Source organism: Mauremys mutica, chromosome 11 (assembly GCF_020497125.1).
Source record: "Mauremys mutica isolate MM-2020 ecotype Southern chromosome 11, ASM2049712v1, whole genome shotgun sequence".
NCBI classification, from domain to species: Eukaryota; Metazoa; Chordata; order Testudines; family Geoemydidae; genus Mauremys; species Mauremys mutica.
Window position 1 is genome coordinate 81,751,998 of NC_059082.1, and position 26,879 is coordinate 81,778,876.

Sequence of the window (26,879 nt, forward strand, 5' to 3'; positions counted from 1 at the left end):
TTCCAACCCTCAGATTCTATGATTCTATGAAGAGATCCTAAATCCAGCTAACTTAATCCAGGCACCTGAGCAGTTAGCTCTCCCTTCACCGCATTTCTCTTACTGCCCCAGGTCATGGCAGGTCCATACTAGCCCACTGAGCAACTGCTGCCTAGCCAGTGTCGAGGTTTTTCAAAAGATCACAGACTGCACTGGATAAATAGAGGTAATGGGGTTGTGGGTATTTTTTAGGGCTGTCCACTAATCGCAGTTAACTCACACAATTAACTCAAAAAAATTAATCACGATTAATCACACTGTTAAACAATAGAATACCAATCGAAATGTATTAAGTATTTTGGATGTCTCCTTTTTCATATATATTGTATTCTGTGTTGTAACGGAAATCAAAGTGTATATTATTTTTATTATAAATATTTGCACTGTAAAAATGAGAAAGAGGAAATAGTATTTTTCAATTCACCTCATACAAGTACTGTAGTGCAATCGCTTTGTCGTGAAAGTGCAACTTACAAATGTAGATTTTTTTTTTGTTATGTAAGTGCATTCAAAAACAAAACAATGTAAGACTTCAGAGTCTACAAGTCCACTCAGTCCTACTTCTTGTTCAGCCAATTGCTAAGACAAACAAGTTTGTTTACATTTACAGGAGATAATACTGCCCTCTTCTTATTTACAATGTCACCAGAAAGTGAGAACAGACATTTGCATGGCACGTTTGTAGCACAGGATTCCAGCAGTGGTACACCACTGCCAAATACAGAGGTAAAATAACCTCTCTACTCTTACTGGAGATTTCCCTGTTGATGCATCCCAGGATCACATTAGTTCTTTCGGTCACAGCATCGCACTGGGAGCTCATGTTCAGCTGATTATCCACCCTCATCCCCAAATTATTTTCAGAGTCACTGGTGCCCTGGAGACAGTCCCCCATCCTGTAGGTATGGCCTATGTTCTTTGTTCCTAGATGGATTTATTTACATACAGCCATACTAAAGTGCATATCGTGTGCATGCATGCGCCCAGCTTACCAAGCAATCCGGATCACTCTGTATCAATGACCTGCCCTCTTCATTATTTACCACACTCCCAATTTGTGTGTGATCTGCGGTTATCGGTGATGATTTTATGTTTCCTTCCAGGTCATTGATAAAAATCTTGAATAGCATCAGGCCAAGAATACATCCTGCAGGACCCCACTGGTAATATTATTACAATAACACCTGGAGGCCTCATCTGAGATCAGAGTCCCACTGCGCTAGCTGCTGTACATATACTTAGTAAGAGCCCGTTCCTGCCTCAAAGAGCTCACAGTCTACATAGACATGAGAGGCAAACCACTGGTGAAAAAGGATTATCGTGTTACAGATGGGGAACAGAGGCATGGCATGATTAAGTGACTTGCCCAAGGAAATCTGTGGCCGAGCTGGGAATTGTACCCAGATCTCCTGACTTCCAGTTCATGCCCTGGACCACAAGGTCATTCTTCAACTTAAAGAAACACCCTGGAGCAGGCTCCAATGAGCAGGCAGCGTCAGTGGCTCAATCCCAACAGAGGCCTCATTGTGGTGATGGAAGCGGTACCAGAGAGTGACATGTGAGAACCCTGGCAGTAGATGCTACAAGGACAGGAGGAGAATTGCCAAAATGACCCACCTGTTTAATATTTCGGTCAGCTGCTGTGATGCCTCCAAAACCCGCCTCCGACGCTTAAAAACAAACAGGGGTGCGATGGGGGTCAGAATTGCTCTAATACATGGCTGGTGACTTAGCAAGGATTTCACAACTAATGCTCTTTGCCTGGCAGGGTGGCAAGGAGGTTATGCTGAGATGACTTTATTTTGCTTTAGTCCAAGAATTAAAATCCATATATTAAAATACATCACTTCCCCTGGTGGCATTCTCCAGACCTGGCTGTTCAGGGACACGATATTTAAGGCTACATTTTCGAAAGGTCTCTGTCTGTGCTTGCAATAAAAAAATCTGTGTGCACCTGATGGGTCCTTTGGTGCAAGTATGAATGAGGCTGGGCTCTCATACACTGCATGTTCCTCAAGGCCGTCTGGCCAATTCTGAAGAACCAGGTTTTGGATCTACAGTATACAAAAAAAGCTAATTTAAAGAGTGCTACCCTCTCCTAGCTCATTTTGATCTCAGTGTTCTATCCACACAAGTAAGAAAAATGAATCATGTAAATTTGTTGCTGGATATAATCTATATGGTCCCTCTGGGGCTGGCGAGTTCACATCCTGAGGGTGTTTACACTGAAGCGGGAGCACCTGCGACAATCTGGTCAATTGTCTTGGTAGCTGAAACGGCCAAGAGCTTTTCTGCTGCTGAGGTGAAAGTGACCAATGAAACCTTGGCTCACCAGTGATGGACACAGACTGGACATGCGGCCAGACCGTCTTAAAGACCTAGCTAGAGGTCGATTTGCATGGCGCTCGTTCTGCCCGGAGACCACGCCCCTTAAGGATCTGCTTTCTTGATGGTAATCTATATGGAGCCATGCCTGGAAACCAAACATTTCATATGGGAAAGGAGGGAGAAGGGTTAGTCCAACAGAACAGACTCAAAAGGAAGTGGGGGAAGCCATCTCACACATTATTTGATTCATGTTAAGAGGGCAAAGCACTTAAGAACATAATGCCAGGAATAAATTTACTAGGGGTGACATTTTCAAAAGCATGTAAGTGACTACATCCCATTGTGAAAAGTGACTTAGGAATTTAGGAGACTAATTCTCATTGAAAGCCAACAGGACTTTGGCTCTAAGTCACTCACGTTCTTTTGGAAATGTTACCCCAGTCTTTTTCCATTTCTAACTTCTACCATCAAAGGGGAAGCAAGCAGCAGATCAGCAAAATGCAGCTGCTGGCGATACTTCAGAACATCTGGAACCTTGATTTTCAGGCGTGTCTGCTAATTCTGGGTACCCAGCTTGACACACCGATAGCTTAATGCTTTCACACGTTCCACAAACTACAGTCAGAACTGCAGGAGCTGAAGCTGTATCGAAACTAAAGATCGAGGCACCCAGAATTAACAAACACTTGAGAATTCAGGTTGTTGATGCCTGACCCTAGAAATATCAATTGCTAGCTGAGAGGAAGAGCTAGAAATAGGAATCGGGTACCATACCTCTTCAGACACTTGCTCCTTTAGGTAGGAAAAAGGAACCCCCAGTAAATGAAGTGGTCTTTGTGCGTTCCAGCCCAGAGAGTTGGGGAGCTGTAAAGATCAGAGACTGCACTAGTATTTACAAAGCACAGGTTCATATTTCACCCTTAGCAAGAGACTCTAGAGTACTCAGCTTCCATCACTACATCGGCGGCCACAGAACAAACCTACCCAACCCAGTCTCCAGTTGCCAGATCTTACCTCCACTCCAATTCTGGAGTGATCTTCCTTCAGAACCATGAAGACTCTGGTGCCATCAGCAGAAGTCACATTGACATAGTCCTCCAGGATGGGCGGGCGCTTGAGAACCCGTTTCAGGTCCTTGTCAAGGGGTGGCGTCATGCGTAGCGGAACCATGTCGCTCACTTCCAGGCTATCTGGGCTCAGGAACTTTGGACTCCTTTAACACAGGGACACAAGAGAAAGTGCCCATGAAATCCCATTCCCAGCAGGCTAAACTCAACGTACCAAAACTTACTTCAAAACCAAAACATCAGACTCTAATATGCTCAAAAACAGATTTCATGGGCCTATGTCACCAGAAAGTGGCAATAAATACAAGCAGGAAAATGCTCTGCAAACTTCCCCCAACCAAGCTCTGTCATCCACACAAAGCCTGCCAGGCAGCATTCCCAGCTATTCTAGTACTGGGCACCCTCCACACAGCTCTGCCAATGTCCCTACAGGCTGGTCTGCAGCACTCTGTAGTCTAGTCACCTGCACCGATTCTGTCCTGATATTACAGTCCCCTCCATACACCACTCTGCTGACCCTCCACCGTGACTCCCCTCATCTCCTGTTAGCCCAGTCCTTCTCTTCCCTCCCTGGCAAAGCCCCTGAACCTGACCTCGTGCTCCTGACATGCCCACGTAAGGCACTCAGCTATCACTGCAATGAGTATGGTATAAAGGTTTAGACAGCGAGGGGTCTCTCCTGAGCAGAAACTGCCTGTGCTGTTCGTTCTGTGAAGTGGACACAAAAAGACACTAGGATAAAGCCAACCAATAAGTTTTCCCTTGTAACCTCAACGGACATCTGACCCCAAGCTTCCAAAGACCTTTTGTTTACTGCATAAGTTTAGCGCCAAGATTTAAAATTACTGACTGTCAAGGGCCTTCCTCACAACGGTGACAAAATAATGAGAAAGGGATTCAAACCCTGTTAACCTGGCACTCTGCGGTTTGGAGCAATTCCCAGGGGAAGGAGGTGGGGTAATGTCATCCTGGGGGAAATCAGGAGAGGCCAATTTGTCCTCCGCACCAAAGTTCAGCTTCTTAACGGCTTCAAGTCTTCGTCGCTTTGGCTTAGGAGCTGTTTGACACAAAGGGAAGTGGGGGAGGGAATGTCGATCAAAGCAGGGTATTTACTGAGAGCTAATACAACTCTTTTCATCCAAGGATCTCAAAGCACTTTATAAGCATTAGTGAACACAGCTTCATATCCCCTTTTAACAGACAGGCAACTGAGGCACAGTAGGGCAAACTGACTTGCCCAAAGAGTCAACACCAGAGACAGAAACTGGAAGTCCGAGTTTCCAAGATCGTCCTGCTAGGACACACACTAATGTTTCCTGAATTAGAGAAATTCCGTACAGTAAATTTTTCAGTGAAATGGCCTGCTCAGTGCCCACCTTTGGGACACCCTGAGAAATGAACGTCAGTTGCCTCAAAGAGGAACACGGGCTTGGGAGAGGGGTGGCAGGCATCCGCTTTACCCTCTAGATTAGAACAAACATGACAAACTGGCCAATCCAGCGTCACACCAATAGCCTGAGCTGCAAAGGGGATCAGCATCTAAGAAGAGCATTTAAGGTACACCACCAAGCGGAGGCAAAGGGAGGCACAAAAGGGCCTTGGCCTACACGTAACCAAAGAGCATTTCCAACACATACTGAGCACAGCAAGAGGCTGGTGAGGGGGCAAGCTCTTCGCACACTCCTCCTCCTCGGATTCATACAGAATACGCTCTAGATGCCGCTTCTTAGAGTTAGCCTCCCCAGTGGTCTCCACGGCATTTGTCTGGTGTTGAGAGTCCTTTTCCTGGCCTGGCTCGCAATCTAGAGCAGCAGAGTCCTTAACCACATCCCCGGCTGTGAGAGCTTCTTCAAATGTCTGCTTTCTGCTTCGGAGCTGGGAGACTTTGGGGGCTGACGGCTGAGATGGGACATCTGAAAAAGATATTTTTTTAAAATGACAATATGATGATGTGATCCCCATCTGCATGGGGGAAGTAGCCATGAATAAGCCTGATTTTAGCAGAGGAGATGCCAAACCAGACTGCAACACCGACCAGCCAGCAAAACCAGCCAGCCAGCAGGCATAGAACTAAAGCAGCTGGTCCTTTAGCCCAACTGAGCTTGAACAGATTTCTTTTAAAATCCAGCTGGGTTCCATCTACATTTGCAGGTCAAGCCATGTTCCAGGTCAGTCAAGCACGTTTAGACATGGTTGCTTGCCCCAGGGAGATGGAACCTCAGTATCGGTGATTGCATGAAGAAATGTACCACGCACACTATTGGCATGTAAAACCCTCAGCTAAGATTCATTGTTCCTCAAGTTTAAAGCCTGCAGGGAGCACAGTCAACATCCAAGACCAACACTCTGTGCAAGGCCATTAGGTAACCGCCAGAACATGAGAAACCCTTTTCCGGGGCAAGTGGTTAATGGATCAAGGCTGAATCTCCTGAGGCACCAGGCAGCTCCGTCTTTGCCATCCTGAACTCAGCTCTGCCAGAGACCGGAGGGGGGGGGGTCCCTCTCCCACCCCCCTAGTGCAAGCATGGCTGCAACACATTACAAACAAACCACCCAGCGGACAGCGCCACCCACCTTCCATCTCTGCCAGCACCTCCAGCTCGTCTGCAAACTGCTGATCGAACTCATCTTCAATGCCATACAGCTCCGGCTCCTCCATGAGACGGGCCGCGAGCTCCGCTCCCCTCCCGGGGCCCTGCACCCCCCGCACCAGCCTTGCACCGCCGCCAGCCCCTGCTCCGCTTGCAACTGGAAGCCGGGCGCGCGCCGCGCATGCCCTTCCGGGGAACGTTCCATCCCGCCGCCTCGCGAGCCGCTGATTGGCTGCCTCGCCCTTCACGCGCCGCGGCCCTGTCTCGTGTCGCTCCCGGCTGGAAACAATGTAGCCGCGGCGCCTTTCCGCCAGCCCCGGGCGCCCGGCAGCAGCAGCTGCAGCTGCAGGTTGGTCGCGCTCGGTGCATTTCGGGGGTGGGGGCTGGAAGCAGGTTTTCGCTGCTGGGGAACCCCCGGGCTAGCGCAAAGCACGGGGTGGGGGGACGGTTGCACGATTTCCCTCACTTCTGTCCCGTGCAGGGACCGTCACCCCTGTGCTTGTGCTGGTTTTGCAGCTGGAGCGGCTGTCTCAAGAAGAAGTTGCTCAGAAGTCCTGCTGGGGGCGGCCGGAGGACGCACTGACTAAGCTAAGGGCTGCCGCGGGCACGTTATCCTGAAATCGGCCTCATCATCAGTTAATAACTCCCCTCGCTGGCGGGTCTGCCGTTGCGAGGGGTCAGTGACAAGAAGCGGTGGATGAAGGGGGTTGTTACCTGGGGGCCACAACGGGATGTGGGTAACAACAACAGCTGGGGCCTGCATCCTTCTTTTCTCCTGCTGTACATCACTGGCTGCTGCCTGCTACCAAAGCAAGCTCCAACTATCCAGGAGACTATACTGTACAGGGGACAATCTTGGATTGTGCCCTGCGGGTGATGGACGGGTTAGCGGGTGGAATCTTTTCCATTTCCAGTCATTCCGCCTGAACAGCAGCTGATTTATTTTTTATCTAAAAATCAATCCGTGATGCGGAGATGAAGGAGCACAACGCGTGTTGTGTTCCCATCGCACTGGTTTCTGACGTTAAATGCACACCGTCCAATTTAAAATAATCTATTGTAAACAAACCATTCTCTGCCTATATTACTGACAACACTGATTCAGGTGCCAGCAGTTCCTGTCTGTAGTGCAAAGACGTAGCCTTAGGTTGTAATAACTGAAAGGATTTAAAAACCTTTCACTCGGGATGGTTTTTGTTTACATTTTGCATTGATCGATGAAGTGACTTTCACTTTTGTTTTTAGGGCTGCAGTTTTTCAGTTTCAGCCAATACAGGGATGTAAATAGATCGGCACATACATGTATCTGAATATTTTCCCCATGGATTATACATTTTTTAATGGCACAGTAACATTTCTGGTGGGTTTTGTAGAAGCTTTGCTTTACACGGTCTAAATTTTGGGTCTAGTCTGAGTTGACAGCATCCTTTCAATCATGGCCAGTGGAAAAGCCCGTCTGAAGTTCATCAAGTGCAGTGTATCTGCCCCCCAGAGTGTGTTAGTTGTAAATCCCACGTCAGATGGGTGCATTCATTATTATAAATGATTTGTATTGTGGTAGCACCTAGGAGCCCCAGCCAAGGACAAGGACCCCATTGTGCTAGGTGCTGTACAACCGCATTGTGACTCCCAAATGTTGCATAGCGAGTAGATGTGAGAGGGTTCACTGCCCTTTGTACACAGCTGGAAGTGGGGAATCCATTAACATCACCACATCACTGTACATCCCAGAACAGGTGGGTGCACTCACTATTATTAATTACCTGTGTTGCGATAGTGCTCCAATCAGTCATCGTTGCTGTATTAACACAATAAAAGACAGTCCCTGCCCCAAGGAGCTTGCTGTCTTTCTATGAGAAGACACATCAGGAGGGTGTAACAAACAATCGAAGAAGGTGGACGAAAGGAGGTGTGGAGCTTTCAACAGCTGGAGTGAGGCAGTGCTTCTGCACCGCATCCCAGCAGTCCAGTGTATGTTTGATCAGTTCTGATGCTTTGTTTTGTTTTGTTTTTAAGGATTTTATAAACGAAAGAGCACAGTCCCAAGGTGGAACGCTTACTTCCCTTCAAAGGGCCATGGAGCCGGGCAGCATTGATAATTTGTCCATCCTGTACCAGAGCTCTGACTTCATTGTGGTCAACAAGCACTGGGATGTTCGCATTGACAGCAAGATGTGGTATGAGAAGCTGACCCTGCAGAGCCAGCTGAAGTACCGTTTCCCAGAGCTGGCTGACCCAGACACGTATTATGGCTTCAGGTAAGTGAGCACAGAAGGGCAACGTTCATCTCAGCTCGACAGAGATGTTATCCCAGTGCACGTCCTCTCCGAGACAGCTGTGATGTCCCAGGAACATGCAGCTTGCAAGACTAGGACCTAGAGAGCCAGGGATGAAACGTTCACAGGCCGGGGCAGTTGACTTTGAAATGAGCTACCAGAGCAGATTCGTCTGAACCAAAACCTGGCCAAGTTCAGAACATGCTCCAAGATGCGACTGTGTCCCACTGTAACAGGAGCCAAGAAAGCAAAGAGAAGGGGAAAGAGGGAGACGGTAAAGCTAGAACCGCTCCTGGGACCGGCAAAGAGCAGAATCCCATCGCGCACAGTCAGTGCTTGGTGGATCTAAATTATCCACTGGAGCCCAGATCCTCAATGGTAGTTAGGCGCCTAACTCCCACTGAAATCATTAGAAGTGATGCGCCTTTGAGGATGAAGTTCTAAGTACTGCTCCCGGTGGGCTGGCTACTGGGCCATTCGGAATCCCTTTGACTTTAGCGGGGCTCCATCTCAGGGGAAAGCCTCCATCCTCTGAGCCGCTTGCCCTAGCTACTGCGATAATGGGCACTGCAGAAAATCTGAACCGAGAATTAAAAGCACTTACCGTTAATATAGATAAATAAAGTACAAGACACGCCATTGAAATGGTGCTCTACCAGCAATGGGGATTAACTGTAACTATTCCAGTAAAAGCAAATTCAAGTTGCCAGTGTCCCTTTAAGAATGGGTTGTCTTGATAATATGCTGAGCACTTACATAAGGCTTTGCATCTTCAGAGCTGGGCAGATCTGGGCTACAAGCTCTTGGTGTGGGCCTGAGCTTGGGCCAAGATCCAGCATGTACTTAGATGTACCCGAGCACCAGAGGTTAGCCTTTTAGGGTGGGATTTTCAAAGTAGCCTATGGGAGTCAGGCACCCAAACTCAATGTCCCACATTTAAAGCGTTACACCAGACTCCTGCTGTGTGGGTGAAGGAGCCAGCTGTGGCTTTTCAGAATCCCCTGGAGGGCGTTTCTGACCCTCCCTTGCACTATCTATCTCTCCTAGGTTTTGCCACCAGCTCGACTTTTCCACCAGTGGGGCCCTCTGCGTTGCTCTCAATAAAGCGGCTGCCGGTAGCGCGTACAAGTGTTTTAAGGAACGGATGGTGACCAAGGCCTACCTCGCTCTGGTAAGTGTAGCCCCCTCTGCATGGGCTCTGTCATGGTCCATGTCTTCTCAGCCACCATTCATTGCATCCTGCCCTTTTAATGGCTTATAAACCGGTGGTGTATCCTCATCCATTTTTTATGAAGGTTGGGATTCTGAAGGCACATCTGGCTCACAGCTGTTCAGCAGCAGCACCGGTGATGAGGTGCTAGAACTAAACCAGAAGGCTCGGCTAACACCTCAGAGTAAGATCGGGGACTGACTTAATTTTTAAACATCCTAATCCTCCCTGTTCCTATTCGCTCCAGGTTTCAGGGCCCACACTGGTTTCTCTGACCCTTCCTTCTAGGGGCTGTGGAATCGCCCCATCAAGAGCAGCATTTCCGGACGAAGGGTCTCAGAAAGCAAAAACCGATACAGAGGTTGATCCTAGCTCCGTTCTTGCCAATCAGAGTCTGACTAGGCTACGTGTTTCATGTCTTGAGTTAATGGAACTTTTTGTCTCTGCAGCTGTTTGCGCTGTACAGGTCAGCGCCTGTTTATTGGAGAACGGGACTAGTTGTTACAATGGGTCTGTCCTTTGATTCGATTTTGGCCATGGATCCTCTGCCCGCAGACTGTCCTCATCCCTCCATCTCTCTTAACATGGTGATTTCAGCTGCCACCATGACTAGCACAGAGGAAAACCTCTCCCTGCCTTCACCCCTGCTATCCAGCTATGCATCTAACGTCAGGTTTACATCCCTGAGCATGCTCAGAGCAATGCCTGTCACACACGAAGGGGGAGTGTTCTCCGAACCTGACCAGCATCAGCCCTGAGGAATCTCAGCCAAAAAGACAGGCCCACAGTGCTGCTCGGGGCTACCCACGCTCAGCTTTTTTCTAGGCTGTGGATCATGATGGTTTCCCTGTGACCTGTCTGCATTAATCTCTTGACCCCGGGGCCAATTGTGCCCAGGAGATATATAATCAGCTTTAGTTTGGGGAGAGTTTTTTTTTTTAATCTGTCACTGATCATGTCACTAGGGCTCTTTCTTAGATGTGCCAAGTCTCTACACCTGGAGGATCCCAGACCTTGCTGTTGAATGCCTAGTATTCTGCCCTTTGCAGAGCTAATGCCTAGCTTGGTCAAATACAATCCCTGCTGGCTTTTGGTTGAGGTGCAATTTCCAGCAGGCAGGCCATTATTTCTTGTTCTACAAAGTTCATGTTGAGCCTCCCAGTGTGAATTTTCCAAGCACGCACTGTGGCACCAGCTCTCTAGGCAGCAATGGACCATGAGCTGTGCCCTTTTTCTATATTGTGGGTTTCTACATAAGTAGAGAACACATGATGCTAGTCCTGAAGAGGGCTTTCCATGAGGAGATGTGGCGCTGCAGACATCAGAACAATTTGGTTCTGAAGCAATCTTGAGTGAAGGCAGCCGGGTTGGGGTGGGGGGAATACGCCAAGATTATTTAATTCCTTAAATACAAGGATTCCTTCGTCTTAGTAGCTGAGGGTAACCGTGTGTGATTGCCTGTGCTCTTGTGTGTTATTCTCTTTTGAACTTCGGTTTTCATGAAATGTTTCTAATCTGTGCTTTTTAATAACAGCAGCGAGCACAGTTGAAAAAAGGTGGTAATTAGTGCTTACATCCTGACTCACCAAAGCATTTAAGCACGTGTCTAACTTTGAAGTCGATGTGATTTAACCATATGCTTAAAATAGACACTAAGGAGACAGGAGTGAAAGAAATGCCGAAGATCAGCTCCAGTGCTCCAGTATGCAATGTCCCTTTTTCATACTGAGCAAGGAAGTCCTTTCCCGCTGTTGTTAGCCCCAGATGTTTCAGAGACAACTGTTATGTGAATATGGTTTGTGTTTATAGCTATGAGCTGAGGGGAATCATCTGCCTAGCAATCTGGCCGAGTTCTTAATTCAGAGCCAATTGCAGACAAACGGCTTATTATCAGTGACATTTGGATGGTGTCGCAGGAGAAAACGAACATGTGTTGAGTAAATGTCACTTGGCGTTGCTTCTGAGACAGAATCAATTTGTCCAGCGGAACTGAGGGATGTCAAACATTTCCTCGCAGAGGCATCTTAGGAAGCACTGTTGGTGCTTCTGGAGATAATTATTGATACCCACTGTTAATGTTGCAGGTGTTAGGAAGCACTAGATCAACAGTCTCTCTGATAACCCACCCAAGATTTTATATATACTGTATATAAGTGAGTGCGTATATACGTGGCTATGTTAGTATTGCTTTCAGAGTGGGTATTCGTTGTGCGAATCGTGTGTCTGAACTGTATTTTCTGTGTCGTATTAACAAGCGGATGCTGCAGCCATTGACATGTAGAATCGGGTACTCAGGTTCTGATTCTGAAAGTGACAGCACACGGTAGCTTCATTGGAGTCCAGTGGGCTCTACGGAGATGCAGTGGTCTGCGTGCGCACTGTCAGTTCCAGGATCGAAACCTTAGATCAAAGCTCTTGGGGGCTGGGACTTTGCCTTCTTCTGTGTGAGCATGATTTTTGTGTCGAGTTTCCGTTTTCTTGGGGGAACAGTTGTGCCCAGAGTTGATGGCCCAGAAGAGGTTCCAAGTTTGTTAAATTGCAATTTATTACTAGGTTTTGTTTTTTTCAGTGACCTGGAATTGTTCTGATCTGAGTTTCAGGGGTTGGTTGGTCCCGTTAACTAACTAACGAACTCTTCTGTGCTGCAGGTCAGGGGCCACGTGAGCGAAAGCAGAATGACAATCCGTTATGCCATAGGGAAGAACACGACAGAAGGCATGACCCACATGATGTGTATTGAAGGGACAGAAGGTAAGCCTGCTCATAGATCAGACCCTGTGTCCTTTCCTTGCACTGTTATCATGATTGTTTGTCTCGCGAGACTGGCAGCTATGACGGATATGGCTGAACTCCTATTTCCCATCTTGTTTTAGGCTGTGAAAATCCAAAGCCTTGCCAGTCAGAGCTAAGCGTCCTTGAGCATGGTTCATACAGTGGTGACCCGGTAACTAAAGTGCTTCTACAGCCACTGACGGGTAAGTGCTGGAGGGCTGAGGCAACCCCAGCCCTGTTTCTTATATTAGGGGGAACCAGGCTGTAGGGCCTTGAGTAGGGTGCAGAGCTTTTCTGCTGACTCACCCTGACAGTGGTGCTGGGTGGGTCTCATCAGCTAAAATATTGAGTCTCTCTCTGAGGCAAGAGAGCTAGAGGGAAGGAGCAGGATATCCTGCAGGGAGAAACCCTAGTCATCTGGCATTTGCAGTCCTCGGCCTTTTCTCCACTGTTGTGATTTGGTTCTGCACTGTGGACCAGAAGCACTTAGGGGCTAGGATGAAGTGAAAGTCAAACTCATTGTCAGTCATGACCTAAATTGGGTCTTGAGCCCGAGTCTCCAAAGGTCAAAGAGTATGATGCATTCTCTCCCAACGGCACGGGTGTCAAGAGCCAGGGATTCAGTGGCAGTATTTGAACTCTGTGCCTTTTACGCTTTCATTCCCATGTTCCATGTAGGCCGGACGCACCAGCTCCGGGTTCACTGCAGTGCTGCTGGACACCCCATAGTGGGAGACTTCACGTACAGCTTTAAGAAGGACAGTAACCCGTACAGAATGATGCTGCATGCCTACTACCTGCGGATCCCTACCAGGAAGGAACTGATTGAGGTGAATGCCCCGGACCCCTTTCTCACCTCTCTGGATAGCAACTGGGTCCCTCACCACATTGTGCACCGACTGGATGAGACGATCCAGGAACTGAAGGACAAGACTATCCGGGCAGAGGAAGAGGAGAGGAACCAGGAAGCATTGCTTAGTAGTGGAGGAGAGGAGATGGGGAGCAAAGCCAAGACCCTGGAGAGAGAGGAAGAACGAGCCAAGTGTGAGCAGTGGTTGGCGGAGTGGGCCTTGGCATGAGATGCTGCTGTTGCTGTGCATTTCAAACCCAATATTCCATTTGCTCACTGTGGGACATGACAGACAACCCCCCGTCCCGGACCCAACGCCGCCTCCGCGTCCGCACTTTTTTATTCCGAGCTATCTTAGAATGAATCCTCCAAGGGTTCATTTCCGGGTCTGAAATGTGACTTATTTTAGCATCAAGTAGGATTTTGTTTTTCATGAGTCAAGCTCCACCCCACCACTGGATGCACTTTTCCTTGTTCTGCAACTCAGCTATGGGATTTGAATGTCGTGCACCATATCAGAAATGAGGCAGAAGCCCCGGTGGACTGCACCTTTGTATTAGTGCTAAACTGCTGGGTGGGCATCAGCAGAGCTGATCCGTTGATGATGTTCATGCAGAGAACGGTGGAGCTCCTTTCAAACCTGTAGAACTAAAACATTGCCAAGATACAATCAATTTAAAGGGAATCAGTCATGGAGGAGAGAAGGTGTGGACCTTAGGCCTTTCTGGGTGGAATCTTTGGATCTGCTTTCACTTCCCCATTCCCACCTACTGAATGACCATGTCCACTCACTGAGTCCTTTTAGCTATTGCTGTCTTCCAGTGCAGGGCATGAAGAAATATCATGCAGCATTTTGCATTGATCGACTGAAAGGATGAGTCATGCCAACCAGCCATGTGCTTTGCCATAAATCCCTATGTGGGTAAACCCCAGTTAAACAGAGCTGCTGGGAGGGTCCTCTAATTGGAGCGTAGGACTTACTACCTTTCCCAAATCTGCATTTAGACCATTTGTATTTTTAAAAGGTTTTTAATTGAGGAATACTAATGAATTTTAAACTTTCTAAGGAAATTTGACACGGAATACAGTCCTTCAGCAGTTCTGCAATGCTGTCGGTCTCAGATGTTTGTAACATCACATGTCTAGTACATTGGCACCAGTAGCACATTAAAAATATCCAACACTCCAAAACTTTTTCCTACGGGTGGTGAGATTTTATTACCCCCTTTACGTATATGTTACTTTTTTAAGAGCCTGCTCTTGCCTGGAGATGCACGTCACTCCAGCTACGACTAAAAATGTGCATTTCGGGCAGTTCTCAGCTAGGTAAATTCATGAGACTCACCTTGTTCTCGTAATGTCTGTGACAGGGCACTGCCTAGCGTTCACCACTAGATGGTGCCATAGGCAGTCTCAGGTATCACAGACCATTTCCTTAAATGGTTTTAGGACTTCAGCAGTGAGACAAGAGGAAAAACACACAAAACTAAAGGAATGTTAAGGGGCTGGTGCACACAAACCATAGCAAGGAAGGCTTGGATTCAGTGGCCCTGTTTTGGGAGAGTCAAGAGTTGAAGAGAAGCCTTAACCGAGAATTTCCTTGCTTTGAAAATCTCATTCAAACCTTCAGTGCTGCTGTGCTTGCCATGTTTGTGTTTTAATTTTCTCCTTTTAACGGTAGTTTTAAAATAATGGAATAAACCTGTCATGGAATTCTGTGAGACAGTCCATAGATTATTGGGACAATAAACCACGATAGCCCATTCAGATCTATTGTGACCTGTGTATCTTAGCTATTTATATCGCACCAGTCACCTTAGTATCCAAGCCCTGAGCTGTCACATTGGTGCATGCCCTTAGGATCCCTTAATCCCCAGCCTATTGTGCATCTGACAGTGCACACTGTTCCAGTGTTGTTATAGCCGTGCCCATCCTAGGATATTAGCGAGGCAAAGGGGGTGAGGGAATATCTTTCATTGGACCAACTTCCGAAAGAGACAAGCTTTTGAGCTTCTACAGAGCTTTTCTCAAGGTCAGAGTAAAAGATATTACCTCAGCCACCTTGTCTGTTCCCCTAGATGACAAATATATCTACTGGGAGATGAAAAGAACGTCGCCGCTCCTTCCGGGACATGGAAACATAAACATTCTGCTGGGTCACTTAGCTCATGCTTGGGTTTTGCCCCTCAGAATGGCTCTGGCCACCTAATTCCATGGATGCCATTGATACTGCCTCAGTATAGTCTCAGCTGCCAATGTAATGCAGGCAGGCTCGCTTGTTTCCGGCAGTGTAGCTGGTATGTTCCCCTTCTGGAGCACATGTAGCTCAGACTGACACACCCATCGGGAGGAGGATTTGTGTTTTGTCGAATTACCTCTCATTGCACCAGTGGATGCACGTATGTGTCTGCAGCTTCCAGTAACTGTATGGAATTGACATGAAATGGGTCTTCGAGATAACAGTTCATCATCAGAGCTTTTGATGCATTATTAGGAGAATCTTCCTCTTTGGCACTTTATTGCTTGATATTTTGTGCGTGTGTCACAGGCAGTTAGGGCCAGATAATACCTGGTGGGTCATTATTTTTCATGGTTCTTCCCGATACTGTTCTCACTCATATCTGAAGCAGTGATCTGCTGATCGATGAATGTGAATTGACCCTGAGGGACAGTCATTAGGAGCAAAGCGTTCAGCAAATTTTAGTAGCTACAGGAAACAGAGACTCTAGCTTCTTTTGCTTTAGTATCTGACTGTCCCCACTGAGTATCCTAGTTCAGCTGCTGCTGTTTTGCCAGGCAGGCAGAGTCTCATCCAATAGAGAACGTATCTCTGGCTCCAGAGACTGCTGGAGATTGTGTTAGTCAAAGGACGTGACGTGCATCAGTTGGCTGAAGCACGATCGTAGGAGTCATGATCTTGAGAAGCAATTCACGGAGTAGCATTAGCATTGGATCAGGGCAGTCCTGATTATCAGCATTACTGGCTGGAGGTTACACACTGCTGCTATGCCGTCTAATGTTAGCTGCCCATTTGGAGGTGGACAGAATATTTGTGGAAGTAGAGGACCAGGGGTGAGAAGCTCTGTGGACAAAACCTCCAAGACTCTTATCAATAATGTCTGCACCAAAGGTCCCAGTCTCACCTACCTTTGTCACACACATGCACAGTGAAGGGAGAAGCATAGGGAGTGGAGCCTGTTGGGAAGTAGCCTGATGAGATTCCTTCAGCTCTAAGCCAGTGATGAGCACCAGTATACTGACTAAGTGACTTCCCTGATCAGTGTGGGAAGGTGAAATGCACTGTGGTGGAGAGAACACACACAAAGTCCTCGGCAACACTTTATGCTCTTCACGCAGGGCCTTGTGCAGGGCACGTAAGCTGGGGTGAATTGTGCCCTGTAAGAGATTTAGAAAGGGTCTTCCAGCTGAGATATGCTCAGCATAGATCCTACCACCTCAGCATCGGCATTTGGCTCACATTGGAGCGTGGCTGCCTGTTGGCCATGAAGATCTCAATTGGTCTTCGCTGTGATGACCCAGAACTCACACACATACACTCACACTCAAACCCACACACATACACGCAGAGGAAATTAAGCCATTGTACAGGCAACCTCACTGGTTAGGTGAGCGCAGCCTAGTGTTTGTTCACCGGTTGATGGATGAAACTTGTCCTAAATGTTTAAAGTCTTGAAAACATTCCATCCAGAACCCTGTGGACCAAATGTTGTTGCACAGACCACAGCATCCCCTGACTGCTCTGCACGCCCGAGAGGGTTTAGACTTTATGTATTGCACTTTTGTCCAATGTTGCAGGAATCAGAGATGAATATTTTTTTCCTGAAATTTTATGAATTGTGGATTGAGAAATATATTTTGCAGTAACGCTTTCACACTGCTTCCTCCCTGGAACCCTGTTGTACAGTGTTTGCTCTTCTTTAGATCCTCAGCTGTGTTTATCGTGTGGTAGAGATTTGACAGTTACTTCCCTTGGGTAATTTGCTAGGAGCCTTAAGTTGATCTATTTATATATTTATAATGTGGTGTGGGTAGTTTTTGTGGGAGTGTTTTGTGACATTTTGTAAACCTTAGAATAATCCTTGTTGTTTATTGTTAATGCATTTGTGAACATTCCTGTAATAAACCACTAAGTGTGCACCGTGTTTGTACCAATGGCCTGTTTAATTCACACAAACAGAGTGTTGCATGAAAAGGATGCTGCCATATAAAAAAAATAAATAGCCAGTGTCCTTAGCCCCTTAAATAAAGGCAAAGCTTTCTGCGCTGCTCCTTCCGGTATCCTGACGAGGAATTATCTCCATTCTACAAATGCTACTAGACACGTTTCCTTTTCTTTGCTAAAGGAACAGACTCTATGGAACACCAAGGAGGGTCCCGTGGGTAGGTTCAATTCCATGCTCCCCCACTGGTTGCCTGTGTGAACTTGGGACGAGTCATGTTGTCGCTCTGTGACTCAGTTCCCCACCTGAGTAATAGTAGCAGTGCTACCCTTCCTTACAGGGGAGTTGTGAGGATGCATTCATTAAAATTGGGAGACCTCCAGTGATGAGGGTCAAATAAGGACCTCAGGGAGATAAACCATTCCCTCCATAGTGATCTTGGAGGGGAAAGTAAGAATGAAGCATAGTTTAAAGGGGTGCTTTGTTCATTGCAGCCCAGTTACTGTCTCCATAATCTTCCCTAAAAAAACAACAAGGAGGCCGGTGGCACCTTAAAGACTAACAGATTTATTTGGGCATAAGCTTTCGTGGGTAAAAAAAAAAGCTTATGCCCAAATAAATCTGTTAATCTTTAAGGTGCCGCCGGACTCCTTGTTGTTTTTGTGGACACAGACTAATTCGGCTCCCCCCTGATACTTGATAATCTTCCCTAGTTATTCTCTTACCTGTATTCATGGCCTAAATCCGACCCTCCTCCCACATCCCCTCCACACACACACTAGCTGAAACCAGATACCTCCATATCATGTACACAGAGCGAGACTTTTGACCGTCTTTGTGATTTGCCTAACCCGGTCACCCAGACTCAGGCCAGCGACAGGCGGGGAAGGAACATGCTCTCCCCAACCTGCTCTTGAGCTTCATGGGTTCTTTGGAGGTGGAGCTGGAGGGTGAGTCTAGCCCATCAAACTTCATGTTCTTCTTGTTCAGACACGAGCTCAGATGAGTCACTGTGCATCTAGGATGCTATTTCCATGCGTCAGAGCAGAGCGTCAGCCCCTTGCTCTGAGTGAGGGGGCAGCAGGAATGTTCTCGCTCTCTGCACACCACCCCCATTGCATTGCATTGCATTGCCCAGGCCGCTCCTAACCCTCGGAATGCCCGAAATGTGACCTCAGCAATCCGAGCCCGACCTCGTCATCCTCCTTGCAAAAGCAGGTCCCTCCTAGTTCTCTGGCCCTCTCCACACAGGAGCTTGGCCTGCATTCGCTTGAACCAATCTGTAACTGGTTTGGCTTTGAAATTTCCAAATGACGTTTGATCCCGTCTACACTGAGCAGCCAAAGCACGTTCAAACCAAGGTTCCTTTGAGTGGTTTAGAAGCTGGCTTTGATGCCAGTAAGTGACAGGAGATTCTCTCACACACATACACACACGGCGCAAGTCCCGTGCAACTGGCTGCAGGGCTGTGTGCAGCCTAGTGACCGTGGAAGGCAGAGCAATTGTTTGCAGTATCAAGGAAGGCCAGACGAGCCAGGAGGGGCTTTAAGGAGGAATGAGGAATGAGCACATACTGGCCAGGCTGGAATATCTTGACTCTCCCAACTGCTCACGCCAACCTGGCAAACCTGCTATGAAAACACAGGCTTTAGTTCAGGTCAGTCACTCAAGGGAAATCCCACCAATAGCAGCTGCCGGTGAAGGCCCTCCTGGTCAGCAGTGACTGGAGCACGGAAGATGGACAAAGGGGCTTCATTGTTAAACAGTTTTTAGCAAATTGCGATGAGAAAAAGCCAGGCAAGGCACTCAGGGAGGTGAAAAATGGCTCTAAGCATTTAACGAGAAGATCCCAGTGCATCGCTTTTCCACCACCCCACCAGATGGGAAGCACTGGCTGCAAAGATGCCACCTATGATTTTTGGTTTCTTGGACCGATTTACATTGTACCTCATGCTCACAATACCGTTCAGACCCTTAATGCCTAGAGCCCTGCAAATCTGCCAATCTCTGTGGACCATGTTTGTGGATCCGGGACGGATTCAGGTTCAAAATTTGTATACGCACAGGGCTCTATTAATGCCCCCCCGTCACTAGATGATGATCAAATCTCCCATCCGCATCTGCCTTTAAAAAACAGCTCTTTTTTAAAATTGAGAAGTGGGGTAGGGGTTGGGAGTGGATCATTCTTCAGAGCTAATCAGTCCTGGTCCTCTTTACTGATTCTGTCAGCATGGGGGACAAATGACAATGGGGCTTTTAATAACCTGGCAACATGTCCCTTGGAAACTGGACTGAGACTTCCCCAGACTTCACACAGGCTGGTAGCAGGGTGTTATAAACAGTTTGCAGCCATGTTTGGGGGTGGAACCAGACACGTATCCGTGAAAGGCCTCACATCCTGCTACCAGTTCCTTTGGTGGCCATGTGTAGAACTTTCCACTAGTTAGTTTCATGGAATCCTTACCTTATAGACCATATATTATCAGTGGAGGGGTTGGTGAAATTTTTCACAGGGAAGCAAAAAACCATGAGGCTCTTTTTGATGCAGTATTTCAACAAGAGATGTGACTGTGAATTCCAGGAGGAGGAGAAGGTGTTTGTCTCCCTAGACTCAGAGCCTAGGCCTGGGAGCCCAGAACTCCTGAGTCCTGTGCTTAGACATGCCACTGCCTAGGTTTCTGAGTACTTTGCATGTACGCAGCATTTTATAACACTATTGAGCTAAGCCTCACAATGCCTCTGTGAAGCTATCAAATAATAGGCCTCCATTTTACTGATGGGGAAACTGAGTCTCGGAGAAAGTAAGTGATACACTAGCAGGTCAACGTCAGAACTGGGATTAGAACTCAGAGCAGGAGATGAAATTGGACGCATCAGTTGTCCTCTCTGAGTTATTTGCTCAGCTCTGCCTACAGGGGCCATTCCCGTCTCAAACGTCTGCAATTCAACCCTTTCTCGCACCTGCCTTTCCCAGGCAGGAATAGGCCATAGCTCTAAACCCAACAGGCCAAATGCCCTTCTGGGGTAACTCTACTGAAGTCAATGGAGTTACAGCAGTGGAGAAATTGGCCCTTATTTAGTAACCTGCCACACAGGTGGCACTCGCTGTCTTGGGGCATCTCCGAAGAGTCCGCTTGGCTCACATCTTGATAGGTACCTACCGGTGCAGCTGTTTGGAAGCTTTCCTCCAGAGTTGTTATATATGCAGCCATCAGGCTCTTCCTCACCTGGAGAATGATGCCTCGTTCACTAATAACCTTTAATATTATTACTGTAAAAAATGGACTTCACTGTAGGCAGAATGGTCCCATGACAATACCAGCATATTAGTATTCTCCTGAGCCAAACGAGACTGAAGTAACTGGATTTAAACATACTAACCATCTGTTGGGGGCACAGACGTGGTGATTGGCACACTGGAACCGCCATAGGTAGCTAGATAGAGAGGTGAGAGATTTGTTTTACTTGTGCTCAGCTAGTTCAGGGAGGAAATTGCCAATGGGGATGTTATTCATAATACCCCTTTTTCACATGTAATGCTTTTGGTACATCACAGGTTCTTTATTCAGGGGAAAGTGGCCCTAAAGAGTGTAGTTTCCTGGGTTTAATTCATATTGCTCAGGGTTCGTGCAGGTTTCACAGACCCCTTTGTGATGGAAGTCTTGATTAGGCATCTTCTAACAGATTATCTATGAGCAGGAGAAGCAGCTGGGATAAAATAGGACCCGGTCCCAGAACCTTTCCCTACAATCCAAACCCAACCTCTTTGGGGGGTTGATTACATTTTCTACTGCCCCGACCCCTTACTTTCCATTTTCACCCTCCATTTGCTTGTCCCCATCTCCCCACTGACATACAGAAAGGGGCACTCATCTTTAGAAGGGTCTTCAGCATTTGGCTGACGGTGCACATGGCAGTGTGTGTGGGGGTCCTTGTTAAGACTGCTGTGTTTATGCTGACTGATGTCTACTCAATACCATGCACGCTTTAAGCCCCTGCCATGTAAGCAATGAGCTGTCAAGGTCCCTGTGCTGTGTTCTCGTTCCCAATATTAGACCTGACCTCAGGTTGCAAGCCTTAGGCAGTCAAAGGCCTTTTCCTGTCAATAATATCCCATCAAACAGGTTTCTGTAGCCTAATCATCCTGCCAGGCAGCTATCTTTGCAGGAGATCATTCTAAAATAGAAACCAACGTAAATGCCGGTATTGACTAACATGCTGCTTCTGGGAAACCAGTTGGGCAGGTTTGGTGTCCCTGGCCTGTGAGTCATTCCGCCGACAGACAAGAAGCTAAACAATGAGAGCAGCACCCTCTGGCTTAACGGGGCTGTGCTAGGAATCTTACCTTGGAGACACAGAATCATAGAATCACAGGACTGGGAGGGACCTCGAGAGGTCATCTAGTCCAATCCCCCACACTCATGGCAGGACTAAGTATTACGTAGACCATCCCTGACAGGTGTTTGTCCAACCTGCCCTTAAAAATCTCCAGTAATGGAGATTCCACAACCTCCCTGGGCAATTTATTCCAGTGCTTAACCACCCTGACAGGAAGATTTTCCTAATGTCCAACCTAAACCGCCCTTGCTGCAATTTAAGCCCATTGTTTCCTGTCCTATCCTCAGAGGTTAAAGAGAATAATTTTTTCTCCCTCCTCCTTGTGACAACCTGTTATGTACTGGAAAACTGTTCTCATGTCCCCTCTCAGTCTTCTCTTCTCCAGATTGAACAAACCCAGTTTTTTCAATCTTCCCTCATAGGTTATGTTTTCTAGACCTTTAATCATTTTTGTTGCTCTTCTCTAGACTTTCTCCAGTTTGTCCACATCTTTCCTGAAACGTGGCACCCAGAACCGGACACAATACTCCAGCTGAGGCCAAACCAGCGCGGAGTAGAGCGGAAGAATCACTTCTCGTGTCTTGCTCACAACACTCCTGCTAATACAGCCCAGAATGATGTTACACTGTTGACTCATATTTAGCTTGTGGTCCACTATGAGCCCCAGATCCCTTTCCGCCGTGCTCCTTCCTAGGCAGTCGTTTCCCATTTTGTATGTGTGCAACTGATTGTTCCTTCCTAAAAGGAGTGCTTTGCATTGGTCCTTATCACGGTCTCTGCTAGGAGCTGTCTGGTAATGAGAGAAGAAGGGGAGCTGAAATAATAACCTGCTCATCCTTTCCCGTAACAGGGCGGAAAAGAAGAACCCAGACCTCCTTCGCCTCAATAAAGACCAGGCCCATTGTCCCACTGGAGAACATTGTCGTGTCTGTTTCTCAAATGCGGCCACCAGGGGCTTTTCTTGCTGCCACTGCCTCATGGGTAGTGATGGGGGGCTTGGGACAGGGGAGGCAAAGCAGCAGCCCCTCCTCTGGGGTCACCAGCAGGGGTTGATCCCTGCCCCTTTCTGGAGCCACAAACATTGTAGTTGCAGGTGACCAGTGTGAGTTCCCCACAAGCCCTGGGGTGGTGGGTGGCAGGCTCTGGCCATGCGGTGGCCGGCTCCGTCCCCCAGCCGCAGGCTCTGGCCCCAGACTCACCCCCCTCCATTGCCCTGACCCCTGCTGCTTCCTCCATCGTGTCCCCCATCGCCCCCGGCCCTCCTGCTGCTTTACCCTTTTAATTCTATTTGCAAACAGAGCGGGAATTATGGGACCAGATCCTCAGGACTTCAGCAGAGCTACACCCACCTTCCACCAGCGGAGGAGCTGACCCCTCGTGCCCACAAACTGTTCACAAAGGGTGATGCCACCAAAAACAACACAGGAGGATATTGTGATTCACCCATCTGTTCTCTATGGCTAAAAGTAGCCAGAGGCACCTCACAACTGTGAGCTCCCCCCCCCCCGCCCCACCACACACACGCTTTTCTTTCACTTTCCAGTATTTACAGTAATGCAAAAACTGATTAAAATCAGGAGAAGGCTGCCAAACTCAATGGCTAGGAAGAGTCTGTCTTATTCATCATTGTTCGAACTGCTGGGCTAAACTCATTGTCTTCGGTGGGAGTATTGCCTGAGTAAACATTAAGAACAAAATGAAGGTTAAGGGGTGACTTGTTTAAACGTTCTACCTACCTACATGGGGAACAAATATTTAATAATGGGCTCTTCACTCTAGCAGAGAAAGGACTAACATCATCCAGTGGCTGGAAGTTGAATCTAGACAAATTCAGACTGCAAATAAGGTGTCCATTCTTAACAGTGAGAATAATTAATCACTGGAACAACTTACCAAGGGGCGTGGTGGATTCTCCATCACTGACAATGTTTAAACCCAGATCGGACATGTTTCTAAAAGATCTGCTCTCGAAGTTATTTGGGGGAAGTTTTATGGCTTATGTCATACAGCAAATTAGACTAGTAGATGATCCCAGTGGTACCTCCTGGCCTTGGGATCTATGAATCTATGACCTCTCCAGGTCTAGCTCATTATTATACACCTCTACCCCGATTTAACGCAACCCGATATAACACGAATTCAGATATAATGCGGGAAAGCAGCGCTCCAGGGGGGGAAGGGGGCCTCCAGTGCATCAAAGCAAGTTCAATATAACGCGGTTTCACCTATAACGCGGTAAGATGTTTGGGCTCCCGAGGACAGAGTTATATCGGGGTAGAGGTGTAATTATCATTATATTTTATTAATAGGTTGTTTTACTGAGACATATTCTCCATCAGGCTACTCAGTCCAGAATTAATTTTCCTCTTTCACGGGATGAATTTGCAGCTGGACCTGCCAGGAACACAGTCTCCCAAGGGACTGTGATACAAACAAACCCCTGGGAGCATGGGGTGGCCTGAGTGAAGGATTGGCATTCTTCCCTTCCACACCCCTTCCCCGGCTTCTGTATTTCAGCTCTAAACCCCCTTTTTTCTTCATCCGGTGGAGGATGGGCCAGCTCGTTCCAATGGTCAGGCCATGGGAGAGGCTCATCTCTCCGCCACCCTCCCCCAGCACAACCGTTTTCTATTTATAATCATTTGTTGTCTGTAACACCTCCTGAAAAGCAGACACCACAGGGACTCACTGGTAACAAAGGAGGATGGCTCAGGATGCCTTAGCAAGGGGTAGGGATTCTGTATTTGTCCTGTCCGAACACTTTGCTTCCAGCCAGTTTTTAGCTTTACAAGCCATCAAATTTTTAAGGGCCTTTTAAATTGCTCCCACACTTTCACCTTGACATGCAAATCAGGTAATTGTATGTCTAACGAGCAGCTCTTTGTAAGCAGATGCAGGTTTTGAGCATGCGGACGGGAGCGTGCACAGGCTGAGAGGCCTGGCTGAAAATTAGTCCCTTTTTCTTTAACACAGTGACTCCAGTCTAGCAAACTAATAATCCAGATCAGAGACTGTGGGGCACCTTCTGATCTCGGTTACACTGGTGGAGTAACAGTGTATTCACACCCGTGTAAATGAGCTCAGAATCCAGCCTGGGATGCCAGGCCAGGGAACAATATACAATATGTAGCCTACTCCAGAATTGGAGTAGGAACTCTCTGTGAGCAGACTATGAGAATGGAGAGTATATGCTGCCTGCAATCTGGAAAGCAGGTGGAAAGAAATAAAAACTCTCTGACAACTCTTTAGGTCTCTTAAGCAGTGCACTACAATGCAATGCTATACAATCCAATCCAATGCAGTACCACACCACAGCTCTGCCTGCAATATATAAACTCTATCTCTAACAATTTAAAGAGTTTCCACTGACTTCCAGGAAAGTTTGGACTTACTAGGGAAAGCAGGATTGGGCCCTTTCTCACCTGTTGAAATGTTTCATGAAGGAACTAGTTGACTCTCAAGGAAGTTCAAACTAACAGGTTTTTTTTAAAAGGATCTTTTTCAAAGCACCATTTGAGAAACTGACCTGTCACACCCCCTGCTTGAGAGCAACATCCCCCACCCTGGAGTGATAAGACCAGGACAGACCTGTTCCTTAACAATACTCATCCCAGGGACACCAGGCACTAGCAGAAGCTGGGTTTCAGCTCTCCTGGCAACAGGTGGGTGAACATCTTTATTTGGGTTAAAGAAATTTCACTCTAATAAAAGCAGGAGAGAACAAATGCCCAGAGTAGAGCAATGATGAAAATGAAACAATATTAACTTTATAGCCAATAGTACCATGGAGTAGTTAGAATGTAATGAGATTTAGCGGAAAGTTTACTAACATGGCTTGTTTCAGAGGGGTAGCAATGAAATAATTATGCTGTGGAATATGTGAACAACCTATTGATCTGAACTCTAGCTTTTTATTTTCTACTAGCTATTTCTAGTTGATCTGATTGCTGCCTGTCTCTAGCTGGGGTAAAGAGGAGATGTGACACCTAAGTGGTCTCACACTGGTTTTATACAGATATAATTGTATGGACTACAGTGGAGTTACTCCTGATCTGTCATTTAGATTCAGAGCCAGTGGTACGTAAGAATATGTGGTACCCTTATAAATAGCCAAATCAGAGTGCCGATAAATATCTCTGTTTAGTACATGAGGAATGCTAATTAGAGATGATGAGCAGGGTTCTGCTCTCAGCTTCACAGGTGCATTGCCCTGTGATTGCTAGCAGAATTTGTCCCATTCCTTCTAAAGCGGAAAAATGGGAAATCCATAGGTGCTGGAATTAGGGGGTGCTGCACCCCTGGTTTGAAGAGGTTTCCATCATATCCAGGGTTTACAGTTTGGTTCAGTGGCTCTCAGCCCCCCCACTATACACATTGTCCCAGCGCCCCAGGGAAATCACACCTTTGAAACAGTTCTGCATTTGCAATGTTAATTTTTATTCAGATGACTGATTATCTGGCAAAGAAAATACGCGGCACAAATTCCCGTGTGAATTCCAGGGACAAGACACCGAGTCTGCTTGTGTGTTAGGAAAACAGGGAGGGCCAGAGATTTAGCTGGTCTAAACAGGCACAGGTCCACTGAGTTCAGTGGAGCATCTGCCTTGGGATCTCTTTAGCGAGGTTCATAGTGTAACAACCCCAGGTGCTTAACCTGTTTGTGGGGTTTGGCTGGAATTCTTGGGCCTTCTCGCTGTGTGCTAAAAGCAGGATGACTTTTTGGGGGCCATGACAAACACCTCTGGTGTGGTTTGGAAAGCTCTGAAAGGCACAGGCTCCTGCAGCTGAGTGAGTGGGCAGGAATGCATGAACTCCACTGAAAGGCGGTGTAATCCTATCCCGTCTCACAGACCACCCTTTAACAAGCCAGAGAGTCCTGAGCATCTTCAGTGGGACCAGTGAGACAGGTGCCAGGAGTGTCTAAGGGCATGGGAAAACGCTGCTCTAAGGAGAGATTGAAAAGACTTGGATTGTTTACCTGAGAAGGGAGACATGTAAGAAGTGACATGATGAAAGTATATACAATAATGAACGGTTCAGGATGGTTGGGAGCTTCTGTTCTCCCTGGCTCATAATACACAAGAGCAAAGGTCACATTCAAAACTGATAAAAGGAAATGCTTTTCACTCAGCTTGTAAGTAGACTGTGGAACTCACTGCCACAGGAAGTCACTGAAGCCAAAACTTAGCATGATTCCAAGAGGGACTGACATTGATATGGATAACAA

The 26,879-nt window shown here is 47.3% G+C and overlaps 2 protein-coding genes across 3 annotated transcripts in view; one reads left to right on the top strand and one right to left on the bottom strand.

Moving 5' to 3' along the window:
• Positions 1 to 6,183, bottom strand: part of CHTF18 (chromosome transmission fidelity factor 18) — a 39,266-nt gene extending 33,083 nt beyond the window's left edge. The window contains exons 1-6 of the mRNA XM_044980749.1: positions 6,009 to 6,183; positions 5,072 to 5,347; positions 4,347 to 4,491; positions 3,382 to 3,580; positions 3,142 to 3,231; positions 1,657 to 1,709 (exon numbers count right to left, since the gene is read on the bottom strand). Of these exons, the coding sequence (XP_044836684.1) occupies positions 1,657 to 1,709; positions 3,142 to 3,231; positions 3,382 to 3,580; positions 4,347 to 4,491; positions 5,072 to 5,347; positions 6,009 to 6,093 (848 nt within the window). The 5' untranslated portion in view covers positions 6,094 to 6,183. The remainder of the gene's footprint in view (positions 1 to 1,656; positions 1,710 to 3,141; positions 3,232 to 3,381; positions 3,581 to 4,346; positions 4,492 to 5,071; positions 5,348 to 6,008) is intronic.
• A 113-nt stretch (positions 6,184 to 6,296) lies between these two features.
• RPUSD1 (RNA pseudouridine synthase domain containing 1) lies at positions 6,297 to 17,275 on the top strand. 2 transcript variants are annotated; one of them, XM_044978668.1, is made up of 6 exons: positions 6,297 to 6,374; positions 8,042 to 8,283; positions 9,349 to 9,472; positions 12,160 to 12,262; positions 12,385 to 12,486; positions 12,962 to 17,275. In XM_044978668.1, the coding sequence occupies exons 2-6, from the start codon at positions 8,102 to 8,104 to the stop codon at positions 13,360 to 13,362; spliced, it is 912 nt and encodes a 303-aa protein (XP_044834603.1). In that variant the 5' UTR covers positions 6,297 to 6,374; positions 8,042 to 8,101; the 3' UTR covers positions 13,363 to 17,275. The 2 variants fall into 2 exon arrangements, with proteins under 2 accessions (XP_044834603.1, XP_044834604.1); XM_044978669.1 differs by lacking the exon at positions 6,297 to 6,374 and adding an exon at positions 6,579 to 6,701.
• Positions 17,276 to 26,879: the final 9,604 nt, after the last annotated feature.

Coding starts and splice junctions, on each gene's coding strand:
- RPUSD1 (XM_044978668.1), top strand. CDS start 8,102: ATGGAGCCGGGCAGCATTGATAATTTGTCCATCCTGTACCAGAGCTCT. Junction 12,263..12,384: donor GTGTATTGAAGGGACAGAAG/GTAAGCCTGCTC, acceptor ATCTTGTTTTAG/GCTGTGAAAATCCAAAGCCT. Junction 12,487..12,961: donor GCTTCTACAGCCACTGACGG/GTAAGTGCTGGA, acceptor TGTTCCATGTAG/GCCGGACGCACCAGCTCCGG.